This window comes from Mycteria americana, chromosome 1 (genome assembly GCF_035582795.1).
Source record: "Mycteria americana isolate JAX WOST 10 ecotype Jacksonville Zoo and Gardens chromosome 1, USCA_MyAme_1.0, whole genome shotgun sequence".
NCBI lineage: Eukaryota > Metazoa > Chordata > Aves > Ciconiiformes > Ciconiidae > Mycteria > Mycteria americana.
Window position 1 is genome coordinate 7,736,530 of NC_134365.1, and position 25,014 is coordinate 7,761,543.

At 46.4% G+C, this 25,014-nt stretch overlaps 1 protein-coding gene and 1 long non-coding RNA gene across 2 annotated transcripts in view; one reads left to right on the top strand and one right to left on the bottom strand.

Annotated features, from left to right (window-relative positions):
• The window catches only part of CCDC3 (coiled-coil domain containing 3), a 43,301-nt gene extending 41,789 nt beyond the window's left edge, over positions 1-1,512 (bottom strand). Inside the window, exon 1 of the mRNA XM_075522089.1 lies at positions 661-1,512. Within this exon, the coding sequence (XP_075378204.1) occupies positions 661-1,073 (413 nt within the window). The 5' untranslated portion in view covers positions 1,074-1,512. The remainder of the gene's footprint in view (positions 1-660) is intronic.
• On the top strand, positions 166-5,543 carry LOC142419316 (uncharacterized). The gene is made up of 5 exons (XR_012778538.1): positions 166-281; positions 1,947-2,034; positions 2,670-2,720; positions 4,065-4,173; positions 4,729-5,543. It is a non-coding gene; the product is annotated as an uncharacterized LOC142419316 (long non-coding RNA).
• The last annotated feature ends 19,471 nt before the right edge of the window (positions 5,544-25,014 follow it).

Here is a 25,014-nt window from a genome sequence, read left to right on the forward strand (position 1 = left end):
GTACTCCTTCAGTCAATAAATAACTTGTGTAAAACACATTTAAAGTTATTGCTACAGACTAAGCATTAGACAGCATCAAACTGTGTTTTGTTATGCACCCAGTGTAAGAATATACCAAGTATTTCAAAACAAGCCACTGAGTAGTATTTCGCAAACACTCTTGGATTGAAAGGACAAGGCAATGGCTCTGTTCCCACATTGTGGTTTATTTTCTTATTCGTTCAATGAGCCCAAAGTCAGGATTTGGCTGGGACTCGGGAGAGATGAGAGAAAGCTATCGGGTGAGCATTTGGGGATGGGTTTTAAACTCCCATGTCAAACTTCGTCGAACCGGCGCTGGCCCCCCTTCCAGCGCCGTGACCGTCCCGCCGTAAAGACAAAAGCAGCAGCACCCAGGAGCTACTCAGCAGCAGCTGCCCGTACATCTGCTGCCCGGCAGAGCTGGAATATGATGGGGTTGGGTTGTTTTCGTTTTTTTTTTTCCGATGAAACTGTGGGTGGACGCGCAAAGGAGAAGGCGCTGCGGGGAGAGCGGCAGCGGGACGGAGCGATCCCTCCCGGCAGGAGCGGGCACGCATCCCCCCGGCCGCGGAGATGCCCCGGAGCCGGGATGCCGACCCCCTCCCCCCCGGCCCCGGACCCCCCTATCTCGGGACTCACCGGAGGAAGAAGAAATAAGCGTAGCCCTGCATGACGGTATGCGAGTGGCAGGAGAAGTAGCCGAGGCCGGTGAGGTTGAGGCGGGAGCCGGCGGGCACCTCCAGCATGCTGCCCCACGCCTGGTCGCAGAGCAGCTCGATCTCGGCCGAATAAAAGAGCCCCCCCGCTCCCTGCTGGGGGCCGGCGGGGGGACCCCTCTGCCAGGGCAGGTAGTTGTAGGCGCCGTAGGGGTCGGGGTGCAGCGCCAGCACCCGCGCGTAGACGATGATCGCCGCCAGCTCGGCTCGGCAGCCCTCGCTGAGCGGTCGCCACTCGGCCGGCAGCTGGCAGCCCCCCCCGCCGCCCGCCCGCCCCCCCAGCCCCAGCCCCAAGCCCAGCACCAGCAGCGGCAGCAGCCGCGGCGGAGGCGGCATCGCGGGCGGCTCCGCGGCCGGGCCGGGGGCGCGCCGCGGCGGGCGGGCGGGCGGGCAGGCAGGGGAGGGGAGAGGAGGGGGGTTAGGGGGCTGGGGGGTGCAGGCGGCGGCGGGGGGGACGGCCCGGGGCCGCTGCGGTCTGCCCCGGAGGCTGCGGGGGTCGGGGGGGCCGGGGGAGAGGGGCAAAAGGGCCGGGGTGGAGAAGGCAGGGAGGCGGCGAGGCGGAGATGCGAAGGGGCAGGGAAGCGAAAGGGCGGGGGTGAGCAGGGGCAGGGGGGGAAAAGTGGAGGGTGCCAGGAGGCAGGTACCCGAAGGCCTGAGATCCAAGCAGGCAGGGGTGCAAAGGGGCAAAGATGGAAAGGGTCGAGGGGCAGAGGGGCAGGGGGTGCGCAGGGGCAGAGATGCGAGGAGCGGAGATGCAAAGGGGAGGGATGGGAAAAGGCAGAGATGCGAAGGGGGCAGAGAGGCAAAGGGGAGGGATGTAAATGAGAGAGGTGCAAAGGGGGAGGTGAAAAGGGAGGGATGCAAAGGGGAGGGATGCAAAGGCAGAGTTGCAAAGAGGAGGAATGCAAAGGGAAGAGGTGGACAGGACAGAGAGTGCAAAGCGGCAAGATGTAAAAGAGCAGAGATGCGAAGGGCAAGCACGCCCCGGGGTGAGGGCAGCTGCTGCCAGGCATCCCCTGGCCCCGGGGTGGGCACTGGTGGCACCCAGGGCTTTGGGAAGTGAAGGGGTGGCTCGTAGGGCGCTGGAAGTGCAAGGGTCCCAGTGGAGCAGGGGGCTGTGCACAGCTCCTGCTGGGAAAGAAGAGCCTGGGAAACTGAAGATGTGTGTGGGGAAGCTTGTAACCCGGTCACCCACTTCTCCCACTTCAGATGAAGATGGAGAAAAACTTGCAAGCGGAGGAGAGCAGCTCTTCCTAGCAGCCTGCAATCGTTTTTCAAAATGCATCTGGTGAGCAAGGTAAAAATAAAAAGCCAGCTCTCGATATATTTTCTCTTTCCACCGTTTCCTCCTAGAACTGAGTGAAGCAGCTTCGGGCTTCTCCAGCTTTTTGGCAGATGGCTCAGAGACTGACCCTCTCCCCGCATATGAACTGCTGTGGAGCTTCTCCCGAGGATCCCCGGGGGCCCCACACCACTCACAGACCGAAATAGCCTCTATTTCAGTATTCTCTTTTTCCCACATCTGATCTCACTGGGGATAATAGAGTCAGGAATGGGCATGGGACCCTTACAAACTTTTGTTAGAATATGACCATCATGAAGACTTGGGCCCACTTAAATGTCTCCCTAGCTGTGATGTTACTAAAAGTCTGACAGCGTGTCCTGACTGCTTCCTTTAATCTCATCCTCCGTCCGTCCGTCTGTCTGTCTCCATCTGCCTCTCCAGTCCTCTACAAGGACTAGGAGCTCTTGGGAGCAGAAGGTGTCTTTTTGTTCCATGTTCGTGCTGTGCCTGGTATAGGGGGGTCCTTGTGCATGACTGGTGTTCGAAATAATGTGCAAAATAATGAATCATCAGTTAAATAATGCTGAACCAAGTTCATGACAGTGAGACAAGACTTCTTCTGTGACAAGTGTCTCCCTCTGGAATAGTTTCATCAGACTCAGCTGTGTGCAGAAAATGGGCTGAAGACTTTAACAAAGGTAATAGTCATATTTCATGACGGCATGGTCCCACAATGTATTTCAGCATAGCTTTACGCAAGAACAGCAAAGTTGGTTCTTGCTAAAACAGAAACAGACTTTGATTTTTTTTTCCCTAACAAAAACTCCAGAATGACAGATAGAGCTTTTCTAACTTTTCTTTATAATCTGTTTCTTGAAGATCAACAAATTGCTTCACAACTTTCAGGAAAAAAGCTTAAAGGACAATCCTGAAAAGAATTTTTTGAAGAAAATATCCTCAGGAAATCAGGAAATCCCAACAGACCAACAAGCTCAATATTTTTGTAATGTTGACCATCAGGAAAAAACTACTTTTGCTTTGGAAACTGAAGGGATTAAACTGTGGTAGAGAAGGTTTCAGAGCCTCATTCAGTAGTTTTTAGATACATAAATAAGAACTAATGAGGAAAAGAAAGAATTGAGGCTGTTGTTGACTTCAGACAAGGGGCTGGGGCAGTCCTGGAGGCATTTTGTGCAATCCAGTGTACATGGAGGCCTTGGTACGAACCTCATAGATAGGTTTCTGTTGAGAAACAGTGCTTCAAGACATAGGCAAAGACATGGGGGTCATGTGAAGAAGGAGAGAAGTGCTGCGAGCGACAGGAGAGATGTTCAGCCCATCCAAGGTGGTCTCTCTATGCCTCCCCATGGTCTATCCAAGTGGTATGACTGGCATCAGAGCCTGGCGGCTTCAGCAACATGAATCTCATGTTGGGTGTAGGCAGCAATGTACAGGTATGTTATTACTCCAGCACTGCTGCTGAGGAGGTAGAGCCCCAAGAAGCTGTTTATAACCGCAGGTTGGTTGGTTTTGTCCTGGGAACCAAATTCTTAGCTTGTGTGAAGTGCAATTGCTATTTCTTCTGTGTATACACAGGAGATTGATATCTTCTGGGTAGAAGATCCTCATATTTAAGCTTTATCTCTGTTTACTGTGTGTTGCAAGTGAGTAATGGTCAACTGTCCTCAAACCACGTTGCAAATATCTAATCTAAGCTATGATCTGTTCTGCTATTCCTCACATTTCGCTTAGCCACCACGTAGCAGCTGGGAAGGAGGACAGGGTGAGAAAGGGAGGAACACGGGCAGCTCACACCCAAAATATGAATGTGTCTTTCCTCAATGCTATCATTAATAGTCTAAATTAAACTGCTTATATTTGGTGAGAGTGTTTGAATCAGTGAGCCATCTCAGAAAACACAACAGTATTTGCTGGCATATGCTGGCTCTGGGTGATGCTCACCAACTCTCTTTTTGGTGGTGATTACCAGAGTGTGGAAGCAAGTAATTAATGTTCTTTGGAATTTCTGTATCATCCTACAGAGTGGTTGTGTCGATGTTTTGAGGATACAGCAGGAGTCCACGGAGCTGACTTCAGAGCTGAATGAGCTGAAAGGAGGTCTTGGCCATAACTCTGGAGCAGACACAGTAGGTATGCAAGTCTTCACATAAAAATAATAATAGCTCTCACTTGAAAGTGCCTGATTTCCTTGTTCTCTTCCATTTACATTTGCTGGTGCTGTGCCCAGTGCCGTTGTAAAGGCTTGAGGTGGCTTGTCGTCTCCCGTGCCCCCTGCAAGACATCCCCAGCTGAGACCTCTCCCTGTCAGGAGGGTCTCCGGAGATCCATCAGCATGTAACCTTTCCTTCCCATCCCAACAAGCTGGTCCCTTGGGCTATTTGCTGTTTGAGTTCATTAGCAACTTTCAGATCAGTATTTTAGTATAGAATTAAAACCATCTACATTCAGATCACAGTGATTAACGTGATTTTGCTCTTAAATTTCTCTCCACAGAAGCACCAACAATTTTCTTCTCTCTTCCTTCATTTCTGAGGTAGTGAAAAGTAGCAGGAGCATCTGAATCCGTTCCAGGAGTCCTTTCTCTTCCAGCTCTGGATAACAAGGAATTAGTGACACGAAGTAAGGATTTAGAAACCTTCCCTGGAGACCACATCCTTCAGATCTGTGTTTGCTGTTTCTCTGCAGGGATCCACCGGCTGATCTGAGACATTTTTCAGTGCAGCGTGAATACTTTTGTGCTGTGAACTGAGCGTGGGTCTGATGAGTGCTGTAGCCAAAACCAGCTAATCAGAGGAGCATCAATAGAGCCAATTACTGCTCAGGCTGTGCTTTCAGCCACTCATGCATGTGCCACAGTTATTCATTCACTTCCTCTGCTTAGATAGTCTTGTAGACTTTGTGTTTTCCCAGGCAGGACCTCTTCCTTTTCTTCCACATGTCTTTACAGATATTTAAACCAAAGGTTTCTCCCTCTGGGCTGTGTCATTTTCTTTGCTGTTTCTGTGGCGATGAGGGTGATTTAAACCTTTTAATAAAACATAGCTCTGCTCTGTCTCTCTCTTTGCCTTTAAAGTATTGACAGAGTTGAGTGTTAGTCCAGGTATCAAACAAGAGAGCACAGTGCTTGGAGTCTGGCTGCCTTTCTGATGGGTGTAGGTGATCTGAAACCTCAGCCCAGCTGTCTTTTATTTATATATCCGCAGTGATTCCTTTGTAGTCCAGGGTACAAAATATCAAACCCAGATTTCTTTCCCCCTGCCCACCCCTCTTTAAACTGGGTGACCTACAAAGATGAATATTTGGCTGTGTTCGTGTCCCCACAGGAAGAGATGTTTTCGTTACCTTCTTCTCTCTATGCTTCTCTAATTTGAGTAATTGTTCTTATAGTTTGACATTTGGTCCATCATATGTAACTATTTTTGTACCAATGTCTGGTCTGGGTGATTCCTATTAAAAAAGTATTCCCTGGCCAAAGTTCCCCATAGTTCTTTATGTTTCTTTCTTTTGAAGAGTAATCATGACCATGAAGAAACAGGATCTGTCTTTGGGGATCAGCTGGGAATACACTTCTGTCTCAAAGAGTTTGCAAAGATTTACTTTATGCACAGCAGTAAAAAGACTTTCTGTAATACCATTCAGCATCTGAATGGAAAAGTGAGTAGAAGGATCAAAGAGTTGGTATGGATGGAGATCTTTGCCTACGCCTTCATTGTATCTTTCTGCCCTTTCTAGGCCCCTTTGGCCTTTACCCTTCTGCACTGTCCATCTTCCCAATCCTGCCCTCACTGTGCCCACAGGCTCCTGCTCTCCTCTCTCTCTGCCCCAACCTCTGACAAATCTGACCAATTTAAATGCAGTTTCCTTTGGATATGGACCTCTGTCCTGTCATCTGTGTCCTCCTACCCAAACTCCTGTCTCAGCCTGGCTCCCTAACATCTGGGGACACCTGGCCCTCATCTCAGACCCATCGTGGCTGAAGGGGAACTGTTACTCTCATTCCAAGTGACCCTTTCTCCCTTTTTCAATCACTGGCACTATCACCTCCTCTTATCCATCACTTGGGCTTACAACCTGGATGTCATGCTCACCTTAGACTTTCCTCTCTATTCTCAAGGTTGTGTAGACACTTTCCCCACAGCTTCTCCCAGATATGGCCTTTCCTACCATTTACACAACCAAGATGCTGGCAGGCTCTTTCCTCTCATGTTTTGAGTCCTGCAGCATCTTTTACTAGGCAGACCCAGCCTTGGCCCACCACTGTCCACCCAACTTGTTGCTACACACACTGTTTTTCTAGCCCATCACTACCGATCACGTTCACCAACTATCTTTTCCCTGGGCTCCCTTGGCTACCCGCATCCACCCCTTGCTTCATGCCAGGCTCTTACAGAAGAGCTCTGAGGCAACGACCTCCTCGGCTCTACGTTTCTGCAGCATCTGGTTCATGAGCCATGACTGCAGGTCCAAGCATAAGAATAGCAACAACATGCAAGCTGATTCCAGCCCAAGTCAGCGGAGGCCAGAAGCTGCCGCACTCAGAAGTCTGTTCATAAATCAATGAGAAATGCGCTGTCTGAGCGTAGCTCCCAGTAGACACACATCTGCATAACACATACCACTGACACAACTGGCGATGGGAAAAATATCTAAACATATCATTCCCACAGCTGTGGAGGAATGAATAAAGATGTCTAATTCCCCTGTCCCTCGGGTGAACCCTGGTCCAGGTAAATGCACTTCTTATAAATCAAAGGTTTTAAAGGCAGAGGGACCATTAGGAAAGTCTAATCTGACCACACTGGCTAGAAGATGTCACCCAGGGACTCCTGTGTCAAGATCATAACTGAATTTAAAAGAAGAAAGCAGAGGAAAGACATCCAACCCTCACTTTAAAATCTCAGATGGTGGAGAAGCAAGCCCATCCCTTGGTGAGTTGTTCCAATGCTAAAATCTTGTGCTTTTTCCCATTCTAGATTTGCCTAGCTTCAGCTTCCAGCCATGGGATCATGTTGTGCTGTTGTATGCTACTTGAAAAAAAACCCTCTTATTAGAAATCCTCACCCAGTTTTGGCATTTATAATCCACTAATCAAGCACTGCCTTGAATAAACCGACTACAGTTTATTTTACTCAGTGGCAGGATGACCAGACTATCAGTCATTGTTGTAGCTTGATTGCCCCAGATTTTCAACATCCTTTTCTCCTGCAGACACCAGAGATGAACACTGGATTGTACAGACTGGTCTCCAAAAAGCCAGGAAGACAGTAGCTCCACCACTCCTGTTTGGTATTCTGCTCCTTCATCCAAGAACCACCTTTATGCTGCTAGCCAGCATTACACAAGTATGGAGCAATTTTCATTGGTCACTCCTGAAGAAAAATTGTATTGGCAAAGTACAGTGTGCATTTCAATCCTAGCTCAGTCAAGTGAAGGCAATTCTGGCCTGGTTTTGAGCCACAGCAATCATCCCTCCTGCACCCAATCACTCACACTGGGTTTCTTCAGCTGCAGCATCACAGGGGAGCGATGAAGAAAGTGATGCTGTACGTGTCTGAGTCCTAACGCAGCAGTGATATTGTAGGACTTTGGCTTCTTGTCTGGAAATAAAAAGATGGAGATGTGAAATGTTTTGCCTTCGCTTTCATAGCTCAAGTTTTCTGGATTTATATCCTATCTCTCCTATGTTTTCAAAGAGTTTTAATTTTTTGAATCACAGCTGGAGGAAACATGTTTGACACTATCTTTTTCTAAAGAGAACTTAGTGCTGCTAAATGGTACCATATTGCCAGGGCTGACTTCTCTCTGTGCCCCTGGCAGAAGAGCAGCAGGACAAACCTGAGCTGGGGAAGGGGTTCCCTTTCAAAAGGGCCAAGACGCTCCCAAACCAAAGCCTGCTCTGTCTTTGCTGAGTGCAGAGATGATGTGCAGGTAGATCCAGCAGAGGCAGGTCATCAGAGACAACATCTCTCCCTGTGCAGCCTCCCAGTCTGCAGGAACCGAACCACCTTACCTTTCCTTCATCACTCAGAAATCAGCATCTGACCTCAGAGGATCTTGTGTAGAGCCCATACGGTAATGTGAATCGTGACTCTCATGCTATTACTGACTGAGCAGGAACAGGCATGCATGTCCAGGAGGTTGCATGGCCCTGATTTGGGATAGTCCCATGCAGACCAACCTTTCCTCTTGCCGTTTGCCTGGATAAAATGAAAAGGGGAGAAAGGCGTCTTATAATGAGAGACCTTGGCACCACGTATAGTTAATGCAATTGAACTCACACTCTGTTCAGTTTTCACAACTGGGTTCTTACTCCGATGAGTTAATTCTCTTTGATGTCCCTTCTGTCCCTCCCCTGTTTTCGCTGAGTCTAAAATAACCCAACTGTCCATCTTGCTTATGGAATTACTGAACTTTTAAGAGAACACAAAGTGCTCTCACATGAGGATTTGGGATTAAACCTCTCTTGTTTATGTTAAACATAACATCTTAATTCTTCCACTGCTGGAGGGCAAATGAGTCTCCACAACTCCAAAGAAACCTGCTTTCAAGACCTATAGCAAAGGTCAGTGTGATTTGTTTCTCATTACAGATGTTCTTTCCGGTAAAGTTGTCTCATGGTATATGACAGTTCTCTTACAAAACACTCTTATGCAATTTAAAGCATTTATACTTAAATATTTTCCATTGTAAGACAACATATGCTTAATTTTCAGCACATTTCTCTTCCCTCAAACTGCACTAATCAGTGGAGTACCTGACTTTTTTCCAGGGATGTGGTAAGGAACACAACTGCCTGCCATCCATGTCTTATCCAACACCCAAGGAGCTCTGGATTTGGAGTGGGGAGTCCCACTGAAGCTGGCAGTTCCCTGAACTGGGTTTGACTCCAGCCTCCTGGCTCTGGAAGTACGTCTGCCTTCTGTACAGACATGCATGCACATCTAGAGGGGCAGACCTATGGGAAAGGGGGGCAAGGCAGCACAGATGACTGATCAGCAGATTCCTGTAGACTACTACAGGGGTGAGAAATGCTCCTGCACCCCATGAAGTCCCACAGGTGAAGGCAATAGGAAATAACATGAGGGATGAGGCAGACACAGCGATGCAGAGCCCAAAAGAAAACAAGAGACAGTGAGGGAAAGGCAGAGGAATTGGGAGGAAAGGCAAGAAAAGACTCAGGACAGGAGAGAAGGGGCAGTGAGGGAAGTAACTGGTCAAGGAAAATTTTAGGCAAAGAAGGAATGAATGAAATAATTAAGTTTGAAATTTAACTTATTGAACATCATATGGTAAAACTATTGAAATAGGGACAAGAAAGGAAAAAAAGGATCAACTAGAATCCTAAGCCTTTTTTTTTTACTGAACAGTGCTTGTAGGTGTCTGGTATAAACACCATCAGAGACACCTGCATTTCCCCACAGGAGCTGTCAGCCCTTCTGTAAAACCAGCTTTCACTCAGCAGTCTCACACTGGCCAGCTTGCATTGCCTCGTCCTGCAGAAAGCTGGGCTTAGCTTGAGTGTCATGCCCTGCCTCTTGGCTGGTCCCTGTGCTCCTGACCTGCCTGCAGCAGGAGAGCTGCTCTCCTTCATCTGCCCGCCTTCCCCAGCACGGCCCCGCTATCACCCCCTCTTTTGTCTCATGAGTATCCCCACATCTACTTCCATTTCTGGGCCATTTAAATGAAGTACCAAGAGAAGGAGAGAGATGGGGTTTCCTGTCTGGGATGGCTTTATAAGCTGTGTCCCGGACAGTGAAGGCTCATAGCCTTCCCACCAACATCCATCAACACTCACATGAGATGTGCCTGCCCCTCACAAACCACCTATTCCCCAACCACCTGGCAGCAAGTTTCTCTCTTTAACTGCTACCGAGAGGACATCAAACCATCTAGACAAACCTCACAAAATGGCTCAATGCCCAGCTCCATTAGTGTACGAGCTGTGTATTTTTCTGTGCCGAGTAGGTCTTGTTCTTCTCTGGTATGCTTTTGAATAGGGCTTTCCAGGTCTTTGACACAGACACAAGTGTTCACAGAGCAGTTGACATGAAAGCACATCCCCCCCTGCCATTGTGCAGGAGGTTTATTCGGATTTTAGAAATTGCCCTCAGCAAAGGATAAAAAAACTACACTTAACCCTGTGAGTTAACCCAGGCTTGTGGCCAAGGTAGTGAAATGGGCTCTGATCCAGCTCCCCCACCAGAGATTGCTCCCTCCTCTCATGGCAATCAGCTGTCTCATCGCTGAGCAAAACTGTCCTCCTGACTCAGGGGAATTTCTTCCCCCAGGAGCTGGGTTAGCAATGCCACCGACATTCATGGGGGATTCACTTAGATGCCAGCGACGAAGGCCGCGCTGCTGATGGTGTTGGTCATCTAGTCCTGCTCCCGACCTCCTTGGCAATGAGATGCTCCCACACACCATCGGCATTACCAAGGAGGAAACACCTCTACTTCTGAACCTGCCTTGGCTAAGTGAAATGCATCCATGCAACTTGCTGATAACCCATTAGGAGAGGCTGACTGTTATGCTGCTGCGCAGTAGATCGGTGCATTTGCACGTACAGAGCAGTCAGCGCAAGGTCTTGTGTCAAGGCCCGGACAGCTGTTCCCTGGCCACCACTTCAAGGGCTGATGACACATGTACAAGGCAGGTGGTGTTGGAGCCAGTGAAGGCTACAAAATCCAGCAGCAGCAGCAGCCTAAGCAAATGATTTGCTGGATTATATTGCCTGTTCAGCAAAGCTGCCTGGCTCCTCCTTGGAATGCATTAACTGTTCGGGCTGAAACATCACATTTTGCATGTTTATCCTGGGTAGATTTATGTGGAAAAGGTTTCAATGGTCTCTTCACCAGGGAAGGCTAAAGAGCAATGTCTTGTTTTCCTTGTGTTGAAGACTGTGTTCCTATGAGTAGAGGCAAGACCTTCGTATCTGGCTGAAAGGTGGGGATGGAGAAGGGGATTGACTGGAAGGATAAGATTTGGGGACCAAAAAGCCAAGCCTTGTAGGTCACATAGGTAACAGCTTCTTACTACATAAAGGGATTGTGAATTCACATCCATCAATGTGTTTGTGGCACTCAGACAATGTGGAGACAAGCATCACAGGAAAGCCCATATAGGTGTTAATAGTTCTGCCTCTCAAGTTCTGCCTCTCAAATCCTTAATGATTCAAGTACAGGGGATTTCAGGACGTTTGCACACTGAGCAGTGAAGATAAAACCTAACTGCTCTCTGGAAGGGCACAGTCCAAACTGCTGCTCAGGGCTCACTGCCCTGAACGAAGGCTTAGGACACAGCAGATGTTCTTGTGGTACTGAAGATTTACCATTACTCATTTGCATCCGTGTGCACGTAGCGCTTGTTGAGACACCAGGAAAGACATTCTCTGCTGTTTCCATCTCCAATGCAATAGTTAGAGAAGAGCTGCCTTCTGCAGACACCCTGCTAAAAACCCTGCTGTGCAGAGGCTTGCTGGAGGTGGGCACAGGCACAGCCTGAGGTCTTGCAGGAGTCTGAAACACTTACGAGGGGCCTTCACAATGTAGACGGCCCAAAGAAATTGTCCTCACTACTTGGAAGGCCTTCCCATTCCAGGGGTTACTGGGAATATGAGTACAAAGTCGCTTGCAGCCCCTCCATCCTCTTGCTGGGTGTTAGCTGCTGAAGTTCAGCTCCGAGCCTTGTCTGCTGCACAGGTGATAACATAACCATACAGGGAAGGAAAATATCTCTTTCACAGAGATGTATGTTAATCTCCAGTTCTGATTAAATATATCCCAGCTGCTAGGAACAGCTGTGAAAGATTTTTTTTTCTTTGCCTTTTTCAAGTGTGATGCATTCCTCCTCTTCACCATCTCCTCGTGAAGGGGGGAAGAAGAGCATTGGATAAAAGCCTTGCTCCAGGGCAAAAAAAAAGATCCAAACTACAGCTTTGCATAAATCTGTCACTTTGATTCCCCTGAGAACAACTGCAAACTTGAAAAATGGCATAGTGAAGCAGGCACAGGTGTTAACTCCTCTTTTTTTAATTGGTAAAAAAAACAGGGAGAAAAAGTTGCTGCGAACAGCCCCCAGAACATTATTTCTTTCATTCAGCTTTAAGCTTCATTAGCTCTTCCAGGACTATCTCCGTGTTGATAAAAATCTTATTTCTAAACCAGAAAGGAAATGGGGAAACGGTCTTGTATCAATATCTGCTGCAAAATCCACATTAACCACCCTTTGCTGCTTCTGCCGTTTTATTCTCTCCCTGGAACAATTTCTGAGGGGGTTTTTGCTCTCTCACTTTTAAATGCTAATGCATCAAAGATTTGATGGGTTTGGCTCAGGGGTGGGAGGGCAGCCTCTGAGGAGGCTCAGTGATGTCTTTCACCCCAGGGTCAGCTTTGTATCCTGCATTAAATTTGGCTCTTTTACTTGAAACAAAGAAACACTGTTGTTACAAACACTTCTCCTTTCCTCAATCCGGGCACTTTCATCCCCAAATGCTTCAGCAACAAGTGGCCAGATTTCGTGCCAGCGAGCCGAGGCGGCCGTGGGGGCCGAGTTCATCTTTGCTGGGGCCCAACGCTGCGATGCCCTGGTCGCACCCCAGGACTGACAGCACCGAGGAAGCCTGGAGGCAGGGGCTGTCCTGAGATGGGTGGAAGGAAGGTGAACCACCCGCATCAGGGGCATGTGGCAGGGCCCCCCACATCAGCAGGGATGGCACAGGCTCCCCTTGCCCTGCCTGGGGCTCCTCTAGCCCTCAGCCACCCCACGCAGATGCCCGCTGGCTGCAGCCCAGCTCCACACCCCTACCTTTGTCCCTTAATCTTTCATGCTCTCATTAAGCAGGAGGGGGTTTCGTTAAGGCTCCATTGTAAAGAAGGAAATTGCTTTTGCCACTATGGTCCCAAGGGCTGTACATTTCTCAGGCAATTAGACCTTTATCAGGCTCTATGCTGCAGAGATAAGGTTTGCTGAATATGTGTTGGCTGACACAGACTGACACAGACATATAGCTTAAATAATGCAAGTGAAATGCTTTGAAGTCCTTTTTTTCTTCTTCTAGGGATGTTTGTTTGTTTGTTTGTTTTAATTCCTTGCCCAGTTCATTGGTGCAGTAAATGAAGTGAAAATATTTAGGACTTTGTTGGGTACCACTAGTCACAGTGCCTAAGCCTGGCAAGCTGCTCCCTCCAGGTGTGATGGACTTCTCTCCTGTGACTGTCTCAGGAGCACAACCTGATGGGACTGGAGAGTCCACCAGATTGCTCACCGCTTTCTCACATTGAACCACCCCAGGATTCGCAGTGCTGAGCCAGGACTGCCGGCTCTCACTCTGACATGAGGGAAAGCTGCCCACATCAGGACAGCTATAATCCTACTCAGCTATAATCTGAGAGTATATGGAAGATGATTTACCCACTGAGGTAGTTCTGCATTTCAGTGCTGTGCTGCTTGTGTTGGAAGCCAAATTAATAATAAGGTTTGGCCAAGTTCTGCGTAGGTTGAAAACTGACTTTTGGCTCAGCTTCTGTCTGACTAAGAGCAAGATTTCGGTGTTCCCATCGCGCTTTGTTCCCATCGCGTGTTCCCATCGCGCGGTGTTCCCAGAAGCGCTTTGCTTCTGGGGCTGTCGTTCCTGTTCCAGCAAACAAGCCATGAGTGGCTTGCCTCCAGATGGAGGATACCTGTGGGTCTTGTGAGTTATGGCAGGAGGGTGACATGGGGTTGGGTTTAAATAGATGAAAAGTCAGAATTTGTGAGATTTTTGCAGCCTATGCAATTAATTCGTAACGACAGAGCTAGCATGAATTCCACCACTGCTGTGCCTGGGGACATGCAGAAGTTCAAGCTAAGGTACAGCTCTGCCTGCTGCATGGTGACTGACGGATCACACTCAATCATACCAAGAGTTGTGCTGGATTGTGCTTGGAGTTTCTCATTTCAATAATCTACCAACCCCCACTGAAATCAACAGGAGGCTGAAACTGATGTTTTTAATGTGAGCTGGGTTGGCTGTTGAAACCCAACATTATTTGAGATCATCTCTCTCATGTTCTCCTTCTGAGATCCAAGAAATTTGCTACGGACGAGTGCTACCATACATCGATATGATGAATATATGATATGATTAACACTTCACAGTTCAGATCAGAGTTCAGATCTCTCTTAAGCAAAGATCTTTTTCTATCCAATATCCAGAAGTGCCAGAAGACAACTCCTTGAGAAGAGTCCTTGGTTCTTAAAATAACTTCCCACCTGGTTCATCTTTCCTTCATGGCATATGAGAAATTGATGAGTCCTGCATGGATTGGAAGTTGCAGAACGTTTCCTGAAAGGTAACAGAAATGCACTGAAAGACAGTAAAACCAAGCTGGCCCAGCAGGTAGGGACTTGGACTTGGGACACCAGAGTGTAATTCCCTTTTCTGTCACTGGCTTTCTGTGACACTTTGGGCAAGTCATCGAAGGCCAAATACTTAAAAATATGAGTCTTAGTCCCATTGTATCCCAGATTCCCATCTATAACCAGGGATAACACCATTTTCTTTGATCACAGTGGTGTGGTGAAGCAGAGATCCTGGAGTATCATGATAACTACAGTAATGGGGAATACATAAATAAAGCTCATGTTGTAGGAAAGACTACTAACAAAGAATTTATAACTAGCAAATTGAGGAAAAGAAACACAGCAGCGAAATGTTCAGAATTGCTAACTGTATGTTTAAGGTTTGGGAAAATGCCTAGAGCTGCAAGTAGGTGCCAGAGAAATTAATTATGATAATAAAACTTCTGGGAAGAGGTGGAAATGCTGGAATGATCAAATCATGTGTAATTATGAGGAACATTTTCTGTCTTCTTGGTAACACAGAGCTGCAAGGAATGTGTGTGTTGCCTCCAGAAATGTTAGGGGCCAGGATGTCATTCTTTCAGAAACAGAACAGACAAGAACTGAAAGGGAAAAAAAAGGAAGAAAAAGAAAATAAAAGCCAAACCAAACAAATGCCTCACAGGTCATGATGCAGCAGCCAGAGCTTTGAAAGGCAGCCAGGGGAAATTCCCTGAGAAGCTTCCCTCTGTTCAGGTAGGAATTCCTCGCCCCTAACCTTTGTTTGGGATCAGCTGAATCATGTTATACGGTCTTATTTTTCACTCCAGCCATATGCCTCCAGTCCGCACACATCTGAGTGGATTATCAGGGACAAACAAGCCTCTACTCTTCCTTTCTGTCCTCTGGCCCTCATGTTCATGGTTGGAGCTTCTTTTCCAACATAGTGGCCTCTGCTGGAGCCATGTTGGTCTCAAAGGGCAGTGGGCAGAGCCCACGAGACTAGAAGTGCTTGCTGCAGCGGAGAGCCATGCGATTGCTCCTTCACTGACACATTTAAGGGCAATGTTTGACAAACTGCTGCTCATTGCAAAAAATTATTCATAAAAACCCAGCCCTGATGGCAAGTTGGCAGCACAATTACCTGAACTCTCTGTATAGAAACTCCAGGTCACTGGTGACTGTTTAAGGCTGTGCTGTTTCAAGATGAATTAATTGCCTCCTGGGTTTCCCCTGGCTCTGTAAGGCTTTTCCTGGATTCACACATACTGCCAGCTGCTGCACAGAAAGCCAGTGGGGAAAGATAGGGCTGGGAGAGAAGATACAGATGGGCCCTGTCTAGCAAAGCTTCGGTTTCATTGGCTTCTGAACATCACGATCTCTCTGTGCTGCAGCTCTTGTTGCACTGCAGGCCATTGAAAAGAAATAATAATAAAACACATTGCAAGCCATGAAAATGAAAGGCTTAGATCTTGCTCTGCTGTTTGGGAGAAAGGCTGCAAACTCTACCCTAACTGAAAGGCAGCATTAGCTGAGCTTCTTGGAAACTCACTCTTACAGGCTTCATCCAAACTACAAACTTGGTCCACAACTGCAGCTTGTGTTGTCCCTTCTAAGGAAGCTTTGATACACAGTAGTGGGACCCACACACACACCAGTACAGAAAGTTTTCTTGATTCTTATCCCTTATAGAAGTGGCATGTAATTCTTATTCCTTAAAGAAATAGCATGCAATTCTCTATGGAATAATTGCTTCAGTGCATCACATGGCTTGTCCTCAACACAGCACCCAAAAGCCCTGACATCGTGAGTGTTCAGCATCATCCCAGAGCACTGTCCTGGTGGATACTGCCATCCCTCAGCAATATTTAAACACCTTTAAATCATGCTGTCTGCCTCCTCACACTATTTAGGATTCAGAGCACTTTTCCTGGAAGCTCTGCAGAAGGATCCCTGGAGATTCCATGAAAGGAAGGAAATCTTTACATTGTATTTTGTGTCTGTTGGCTCCACAGTGATGCTATCATGTATCTCCTGGATTGCTCACATCTTGGCATTAATTCTCATTGGATTTCTTTGCCAGCTATATCCTGATGTCTCAGATATGATTTATGCCTTTATTGTCCATCAATAGACAGTCTACCCCATTAAAACAAGACTACCCCTCAGAGAAGCCACTTGTTCTCAATATTTATAAGCAGGTTTGATCTAGAGATTCCCAAACCCGCTACTTTCAAAGAACACACCATGCAGGCAAATTCCATCCGTAAACTGCGCAAGCCACTGGGGTAGTACAACAATCTGATGTGCCATCCTACTGCTCCCCTTCCTGATGGTTTACTGGGATTAAGAGACCCTGTCCCTGAACAACTATGTAATTTTACCAGAGGTGTTAGAAGTTTATTGCAGTCTTTTCCAGAGATGACAGCATTTCAGCCAGGGGATGCTGTGGAGCATCATATTCTAGTGGGGTTCTCACCCTGCATTGTGAGAGTATCCAAATGCCCTTCAGAAACGCCTCCAGCAGTGTGCCTATCATTTGCCACATGTGTTTATTGCCTTTTTTTTTCCCCCACTCCCCAAGTTAAATGCTATTCTTTGTCAGGGTCTTTTCTTCTTCATGTACTTTATACGACCTGCTCTCAATAAGTGCATCATTTAAGCTTTAGGACGAAACCTGGAAATAGCACTCAAACCCTTGGAGAGTTCATTCCTACAAACTAAAGATGCTTTCAGACCATTCTGCCTGATTGCATCCCAATACCAAATGATTCCAGAGAGCAATCCTTATTCACTTCTGCCGCTCTTCTGGCGAGAACCATGACACCACAGCACAGTGGGGAGCAGGCTGTTTAGTTTTTTTTATTTTGTTGGGTTTATCCCATTTTCCACCTCAGTCTGCACCTAATTCTCAGATATGTTAGCTCAAGTTAGGAAGCAACTGCTCTGATTTCAAGTGAGATGGGGTTTACTCAGCTGGCTGCCTGCTTTGCTCAATTATTAATGTTTGAGAACTATTGATTTTGCCTCCCTGAGCTTAGTGGCAAACAAGTGCTGAAAAATGGAAGTGGCAAGCAAAGGAACTAGGAAAAAACAGCATCTGTTTCCAACGCAGTTCAGTCATCTGAAATCCAAGTGGCCCATGAATTATGTTACCCTGTGAAAAGTCATTCCCACAGAAGTTATTTTTTCCCTCTCAAATTCCTCTACTTACTTTCACTCAACATATTCTTCATTTCCCGGGTTCAAGGATGAGGTGTTTTGGGGTAATGGCTTTGGACAAATGATACCTTGACGTGAGCTGGCTGCAATCTAGGAAGCTCTTTGAGATTTGCTATGTAGATATCGCACTGAAGCGCTTACAGGCAAAATGAGTTACAAAACCAAAGTGATATATTAGCCCAGCTCTCACGCTCAGACACAATCCTCCCCCCTCAATCCCAAAATGTACTTTAGTGGCTACAGTCTCAAGCAGCCCGAAATCTTAGATGACCCCTTACTTTCAAAGAATAAAGCAGAGAAAATACCTCTTAAGAAGTTTACCTTCATGAGTTCTACCCACCCCAGCCCTAAGCTACCCCACAGCCTACCCATCCTACACAAAAATCCTCAAGGACCCTAAAGAACCCTCCAACATGGTCTCTGCTCTGGGACACACTACTACTGCCAAAATCTACCGTGTCCAGCTGGGACTCCAGCAGTGGCTGTGTTAGAGCCCAGCTTTGGCCTCAAGGAGGAACTACTGGGGCTTTTAAAGAGGTTTGTACTAAATCTCCATGCAGAGCACAGCCTATAAACAGAGGGGGTGCTTTCAGAGGGAAAGTTATCAGGTCAAGGAAAAAATCTTTGCAGAAGTCAGAACTGGCCACGTATAGATCAACAGGGTTTTGCCATGATATCAGGGGGATCCCAGATCCTATAGCAATGCACGATAGAAAAAACTGCAAGTAGAAGCAATCCCTCAGACAGAAACCCTGCTGGGAATGGTGGCACATCTTCATGATATTTGACCCTGGGCTTGATTCAGATTTTGTCAGAGGTCCCTTTCCTGGGGAAGAATAGGCTAAACCAAAGCAATGAGACCTGAACAGGAACTCTGTCATTTGGGCCCTACTCTGACATCGTAATGCTAATAAATGCAGAAGATAAAAATAATATGTCAAACTAATAATATCTTAAATGAGTATCCAAACCCTTCAGCGAGAGTAGATCCGCAAAAATCATTACATTTCCTTCCCTTTTCAGTGTCTCTTGCATAAATAACCCCCTTTTATAGACAGAAGCTATGATGTAATGCAATCAAACACAAGCCTGACTTTTCTTTCTCTGCAGTGCACACAGTTGAAGCCAGGTACCCCTTCTCCTTTGTACCCTCTAAGCCAGTGGCCAGCCAAAAGAATCAGGCAGCCAGGGAGAAGGGAAAGGGATTAAAAGAGATGGCTGCAAGTGAAACAGTGAGCACCATAGGAATGACTGCAAAGAAGATGCCTGGGGTCCCGTTCGGGTCACCATCATGTCCTGTGCAACTCTGTTCACCTCGGGGGAGCTTAGCAAATAGAAGTAACCACATGTGTTTACCGCCTGTACACCATATTCTCCAATAATCTACCCAAAGAAAACAAGATTTATTTGGACAAGAAAGCAAGGGAATAAGTAAGTGAAGAAGGGGGAAAAAATAAAACACATATAAAGCAAGCATCAGCTTTGAGGCTACAACCTATGGGTTAACAAGATCTTTTAACAGGTTGTTCTTCTCTCCTCACAGAACTCAGCATGTCTAGAAACACATTTTTTAGAGCTGGCTTTCTATAACATCAGCTTGTTCTCATCTCTGTAACTAGTTTATTGCAGCTATGATAATAACTGATCAACTTGTAAACCTGATTATAAAGTCTGCTCCCTGATCTGCTTTGTTCCTTGGCTGACTCTTGCTTTTGAAAGCAGCAAGGATTTACAGTGGTGGCTGTCTGAGGCATCCGTCCCCTCCCTGGCTTGCCATTAACGCTACCTGGTTCGGGAAGTGCAGTCTGGCTCCCATGGAGTGGCTGAGGATGTCTGGTGACAGAGCCTCCAGCCATTAACCCCACCTGGATCTGGTCCGAGCTGAAAAGAGAGTATCAAAGCTGTGGAAGGAGTCAGAAAGGCTGGCAGAGAGGAAGAAATGCCTGTCTTGTCTTCTAGCATCCCACAGTCCTCATGGGTCGCACTTGTGAGATACTGAACTGCACAGAAGTGGATGCCCTTCAAACAGCCCTCTGGATTTGACAGTTATGATGCTGCCTAAGGCACCTGAAGGCCAAAGATAGACAATATATTAAGTAGGAGATATCTGAGAGGGATCACTTGCTACTGGGGACATCCACAGGCAATCCCTTGAGAAATCCAGTCTGAATCACCCCCAGCAGAGTTGACAGGCAGAAACAGGATTCAACAAAGAGTTTGACATCTGGGTATCAGTCTGCATCTCCTCAGGAATCTGGACCTGATTTCTGCATGCACTGATGTCTCTCCCTTTAATACCCAGGTACATCCTTCTGTGGAGAAAGCAGATGGTTACTGTGCTGCCTGGCTGTGCCATAAGGAACTTAGGTGTTGCCAAAGCCATTTTTATCTCATTGGAAATGCTGAACTGGGTTGGGAATTCCAGATTATGAGTACCAAGAAATTATGTTTTCTCAGCACAGAGAGCACCAGGACAAGAAAGCAGTGCCTTGCCATTTCTCTGCAGCACCGTGCTTCAGCCCTCAGTAGGAAAACCATGGAGTGGGGTAGCTCAGGAGCCAAGTCCTGTGCTCAGGGGTGAAAGGGAAATCCCACCTGAAGGCCCCATGCCAGCTGCAGCCTGGCTGTGTGGTTGGACCCGTCACACAAGACAAAGAGAGGAAGACATTTCTTCCATCACACAACAATATAGGGTCTCAGGTGCCGGGGCACCTGAATGAAGCAAATGAGCTAGCCCATGCCATGCCATGAGGCTCTGCACAGCTTGCGTTAGGAAGCACTATTACAGCCACATTGTCATACACGAACTCTAAATTAAGACCATTTATTTCCGCATGGGGGGAATTCACCATGCACACGCATACCTAAGAGACATGAGTTAGATGCTCAATGGCAACTGGCCTTGCAAGTAACAGGTGCTTTTATTTAATTACCAGTGCTTGAAAACCCAAATCAAAGTCTCTGTGGATGAAAAACATGGCAATTGACTGACATAAAAATCCTTAACTTTCTAAGCCAAGATGTCCCTTTAGAGCTGAAAGAAATATAGAAATCATTGCCATGATAACTAGATTAATCTTTCTTCTCAAGGACATGAGGTATCCAACTAAGCAAGACTTTAGCAGCAATAATTACTTGACATAAATAAAATAAGTATATGTATTAAGTGTATTTCAGCAAAATACACTCATTTTTATTCATACCACTAGTGGTAATAATAACGGTTAACAAATCAGAAGCATTGTTTCATGTCCTAAGGAGCTTTAGAAGCACTAAGAAATTAAGGATTTGCTAATAAAGAGTGGTGAATAAACAAAAATCACAGAAGGATTTTATGAAGTTTGAATAAGCTACAGAAATCAATGGAAGATAAATAAGAACCCAGAGAAATCTGGTTTATATTAAAAATCCCTAAAAACAATAATGTAACATGGTCTGGGTGAAATGAGGTCAGTGTGCCTCTTTCCAGAACTGAACAGATGTGGCCACAACGCAGAACCCACCACAACAGAGGTCCTTTTCTCAGGAAATTCAGGACAGATATAGATGGTGATTCTGGCAAAGGCTCATCATGCCAAGAAGGAGATCCCAAAGACAAGGATAAAACCAGGATGAGAGAAAACTGCAATACAATGGTCAGAACATAAATTTCCAGGTATGTTAGCCTAACATCTTTCTCCAGTTCTACTTGTATGGAGATACTTGAAATTGTAATATATAAATAAAACCCTGCTGCTTCAGAAGGGGAAATTTGTGATCAAAGAGTTCTTTCAAGGTGCCATTAAAATCAAGGCATTAAATTTGTGCTTGTACTGAAGCATATAAGCAGCTATTTAACCAGCTCTGGGCCTTTTATTTTTCAGCTGGTGGCAATGTTAGAGCCCAAGCCCCTGCCCAGGCTTTGCCCACTAGCAGCACTATCTTTGATTCAAGCATCAGTGCATTTTAGTGTTGTATCTTAAGGCTCAAACCTGCAAAACACCAACTTCACTTAAGAAGTGCTGAGCGCCCTCAGCTGTCTGAAAAGCAGTTTGTTTTCTGCCAATATTTCAGGTCCGTGTTTACTGCCTTGAATAGCCTCAGAAAAATTCTTCTCTTCTTTTACTTGTAAACTAAATTCTTCCCAGTATTCACCACTCTCCCAGTGACAGTGCAATGGCCGGCTCTGGATTTCTGGCCTGTTTTGCAGAGGACGACTGCTGCATGTTTGCCACCAAGCAGGGCAGATTACCCTCATTGTGCCTGGGAGACAGAGCAGCAGTGCTGAGCGGCCGGGGCTGGCATCCCTCTGGGATCTAGGCATCACTGAGAGCTGGGATACCCCTCAGTGGTCTGCAGGGCAGATGTCCATTGAAGGCCTCTCACTCTAAGTCCCCATGATGATAACATCCTTTCTTTATCCCACAAGTTCTCTCTGCCTTGGGATTCAAGGTTCTCAAACATACCGTAGTTTCATGCAGAGTTTATGCTGGCATAAACCAGCACAGCTTCTTCTCCTCTATCATAGAATCAGACTGGTTTGGGTTGGAAGGGACCTTTGAAGATCATCTAGTCCAACCCCCCCTGCCATGGGCAGGGACATCTTTCACTAGATCAGGTTGATCAGAGCCCTCTCCAACCTGGCCTTGAACATTTCCAATGATGGGGCATCCACAACTTCTCTGGGCAACCTGTTCCTCTGTCTCACCAACTTTATAATGAAAAATTTCTTCTTTAATGTCAATATAACTGACCCTCTTTCAGTTTAAAACAGTTGCACCTTGTCCTGTCACTACAGGTCCTGGTAAAAAGTCTCTCTCCGTCTTTCTTATAAGCCCCCTTTAAGTATTGAAATGCCTCAATAAGGTCTCCCCTGAGCCTTCCCTTCTCCAGGCTGAACAACCCCAACTCTCTCAGCCTTTCTTCCCAGGAGAGGTGTTCCAGCCCTTTGATAATTTTCATGACCCTCCTCTGGACCCACTCCAACAGGTCCAAAAGCCACATCTTCACAGTCTTCCATCAAAGTTGCATGAGCATGTGGTAAGCCAGCACAAGGGAAACTGTTTTAGTTAAAAACTGACCCAGGTTAAACTCTCTGGTCTGCTTCACTCTGATCTGGCTGTCTGTATGTCTCCACCTGCACTTCTTTCAAAGGCAGTGCTATCTTATACAGGCTTAAACACTGTATTAACTTTTCACTCCAAGTCTCCTTGCAGGAGGCGCATTCCCAGGTATGCCAGGGTGTTCCTACAGTCATCATAGCGATAAGCCAAGGCTGCAACACAAGCAGGTCCCCTACGTGATCAAAAAAATGCTGCAATTTGTGAGATGTGCTTGCAAGCTTCATTTCCACTCAGTAGCAGCCACAGTATCTCAAGAGCAAGACGAGGATATGGTCCCATGCTGGTACACAGCTCTCAGGAGTATTGCTGAGGGTTCACAGCTTCTAGAGGCAGAAGATGCCCCAGAAAAAAACCCAGCTGGCTCCTGCCATAGGTGTGATCTGGGGTCTCTCTTTGGGAAACTCTGTACTGTCACAACCGCCATAATGTTACTGTAATTGTTCTCTTAGCGGTTTGTAACACCTGACATGGTCTTTGCTGCATCCTATCAGAAATGCCAGTGCAGCTCAATTCACTACAATAGCAATACTTCCCTCCTCTGGATTGTGTAAAAAGGGAAATAGTGATGAATGCACTTACACAACCCACCAGAAGTTGTATTTTCACACTTAGTGTGAAAGCAGCTTGTGGAGTCAGAGAGCCCTACAGCCAAATATCATAGCAAGACATTGGAGGTAAAAACAAAATAAGGGGCATTTATGACTAAAAATATTAAGAAGGGGATTTTCAAAAGGATTTAAGTGGTAAAATTAATGAAGAACTGGATGTCATAATCCATTTGCCTCCAGGCTTTAGTTGAGAGTTATGCCTTTTAAAACAATGTTATGCTTCCACCCAAATATTTTTGTTTTGACCATCTCTTTGCAACCAGGAAGCAATGTTTCCTTTATGTTATAATGCATGATGGGAACCTGGCTAATCTCTCCCCGTGGCCCATATGGTGGTACAGAGATGCAGACACTGTTCTCTTTTAATGATGAACACGGGTGCATTTCAGGATAAAGAAAACAGTATTATCTGCAAGAGATTTTTGCCACAGTACTTTCAGAACAGAGGCTTCCTCAGCCCCATTCTGGCTTAATTTCCTCTTGCAGCTTTACAGAAGCACTGCAGATCTCCCCTACATGGAAACACTAAGGAGTCACTTCTTCCAAGGGGAGCATGCTGCACCGGACAGACCACTGCTCTCCCTCAACAAGGTGCACTGTCATTGCTCCTTGGCTGTCCAAGACTTCTCCATCTGACCTGGAATCCTCATGTTTCATTCTCCTCTCTCCATGGCTCTCCAATTCCTTCTCAATAATTCCCTAAAATAGTCCCACTTTTACTTTTGACCATCATTAGGCAAAAGTAAACCTCCCTCCTCCATCTCCTAGCCCTGGGTCACATTTGCTTGTTGATCTGCCTGTGTTTTCCTGGCATAGCTGTACTTGGCAGCAGTGCCACATTCCAAGGGCTTCAGACATTTTCTCAGTCTGCTGCCTTCTTGGTCCAAATTTCACACTCAGAAAGAGCAAAAGAAAAGGGCAAAGATGCCTGTGTTTTTAAACACTTGTGGTATTCTGGAGCTCCTGACCTGTTCAACCGATGACGATCTGGAAAGAGAATTGGTGCCATCTATTGGAAAGAGAAAACAAGGACAGTTGTCAATTTGGCTTTTAGCTTTTCTGCACATTTATCCATTTTAATTTTTACTTGCCCTTTATCATCAAGGGTGTAAGGACAGAAACAGCAACACCTGCTTGGCATGGCAGCTGTTGAGTGAAATGTGCTGCTCCCTGAGAGGACACCAGTATCTGCTGAGTGCTCAAGAAAGGAGAAGACAGCCCAAACAAGGATCCTATAGTACTGTCAGTGGCAGTTATTCTGCAGTCACGAGTCAGTTCATCTCTTCTGAACCGCCAGAGACAGAATCACAAAACCACCAGACTTATGGTTAACATTTAGCTCTTCTTCTCAGCAAAAAGTCTAAAGCATCCTACTGACAGGCAGAAAATTACTTTGTCATCAGGGGTCCTAACGCAGGGCCATGTACTTAGAGGAAATTGCATAGAGTACTTTTCTTGGTTGCTGCTCTTGCTAGACTGAGAGGAAGTGGGGACATTTTTGCCAATTTGACTCCAATCACTAAATTTATTAGAAAAAAAGATTACAGATAATATTTTTGACTGGTGACAGAATGAGTTTGTTTCAAGAAAGAAATCAGAGCTGATGGTGAGGAATTCCAGCAACTCGGCACGATCAAACTGCAACTCATCTGAGGAAGGAAAAAGCTGAAAAGAAAAACCGTTACAGTACAATTTCTCTACAAACCAGCAAGCGCCGAATT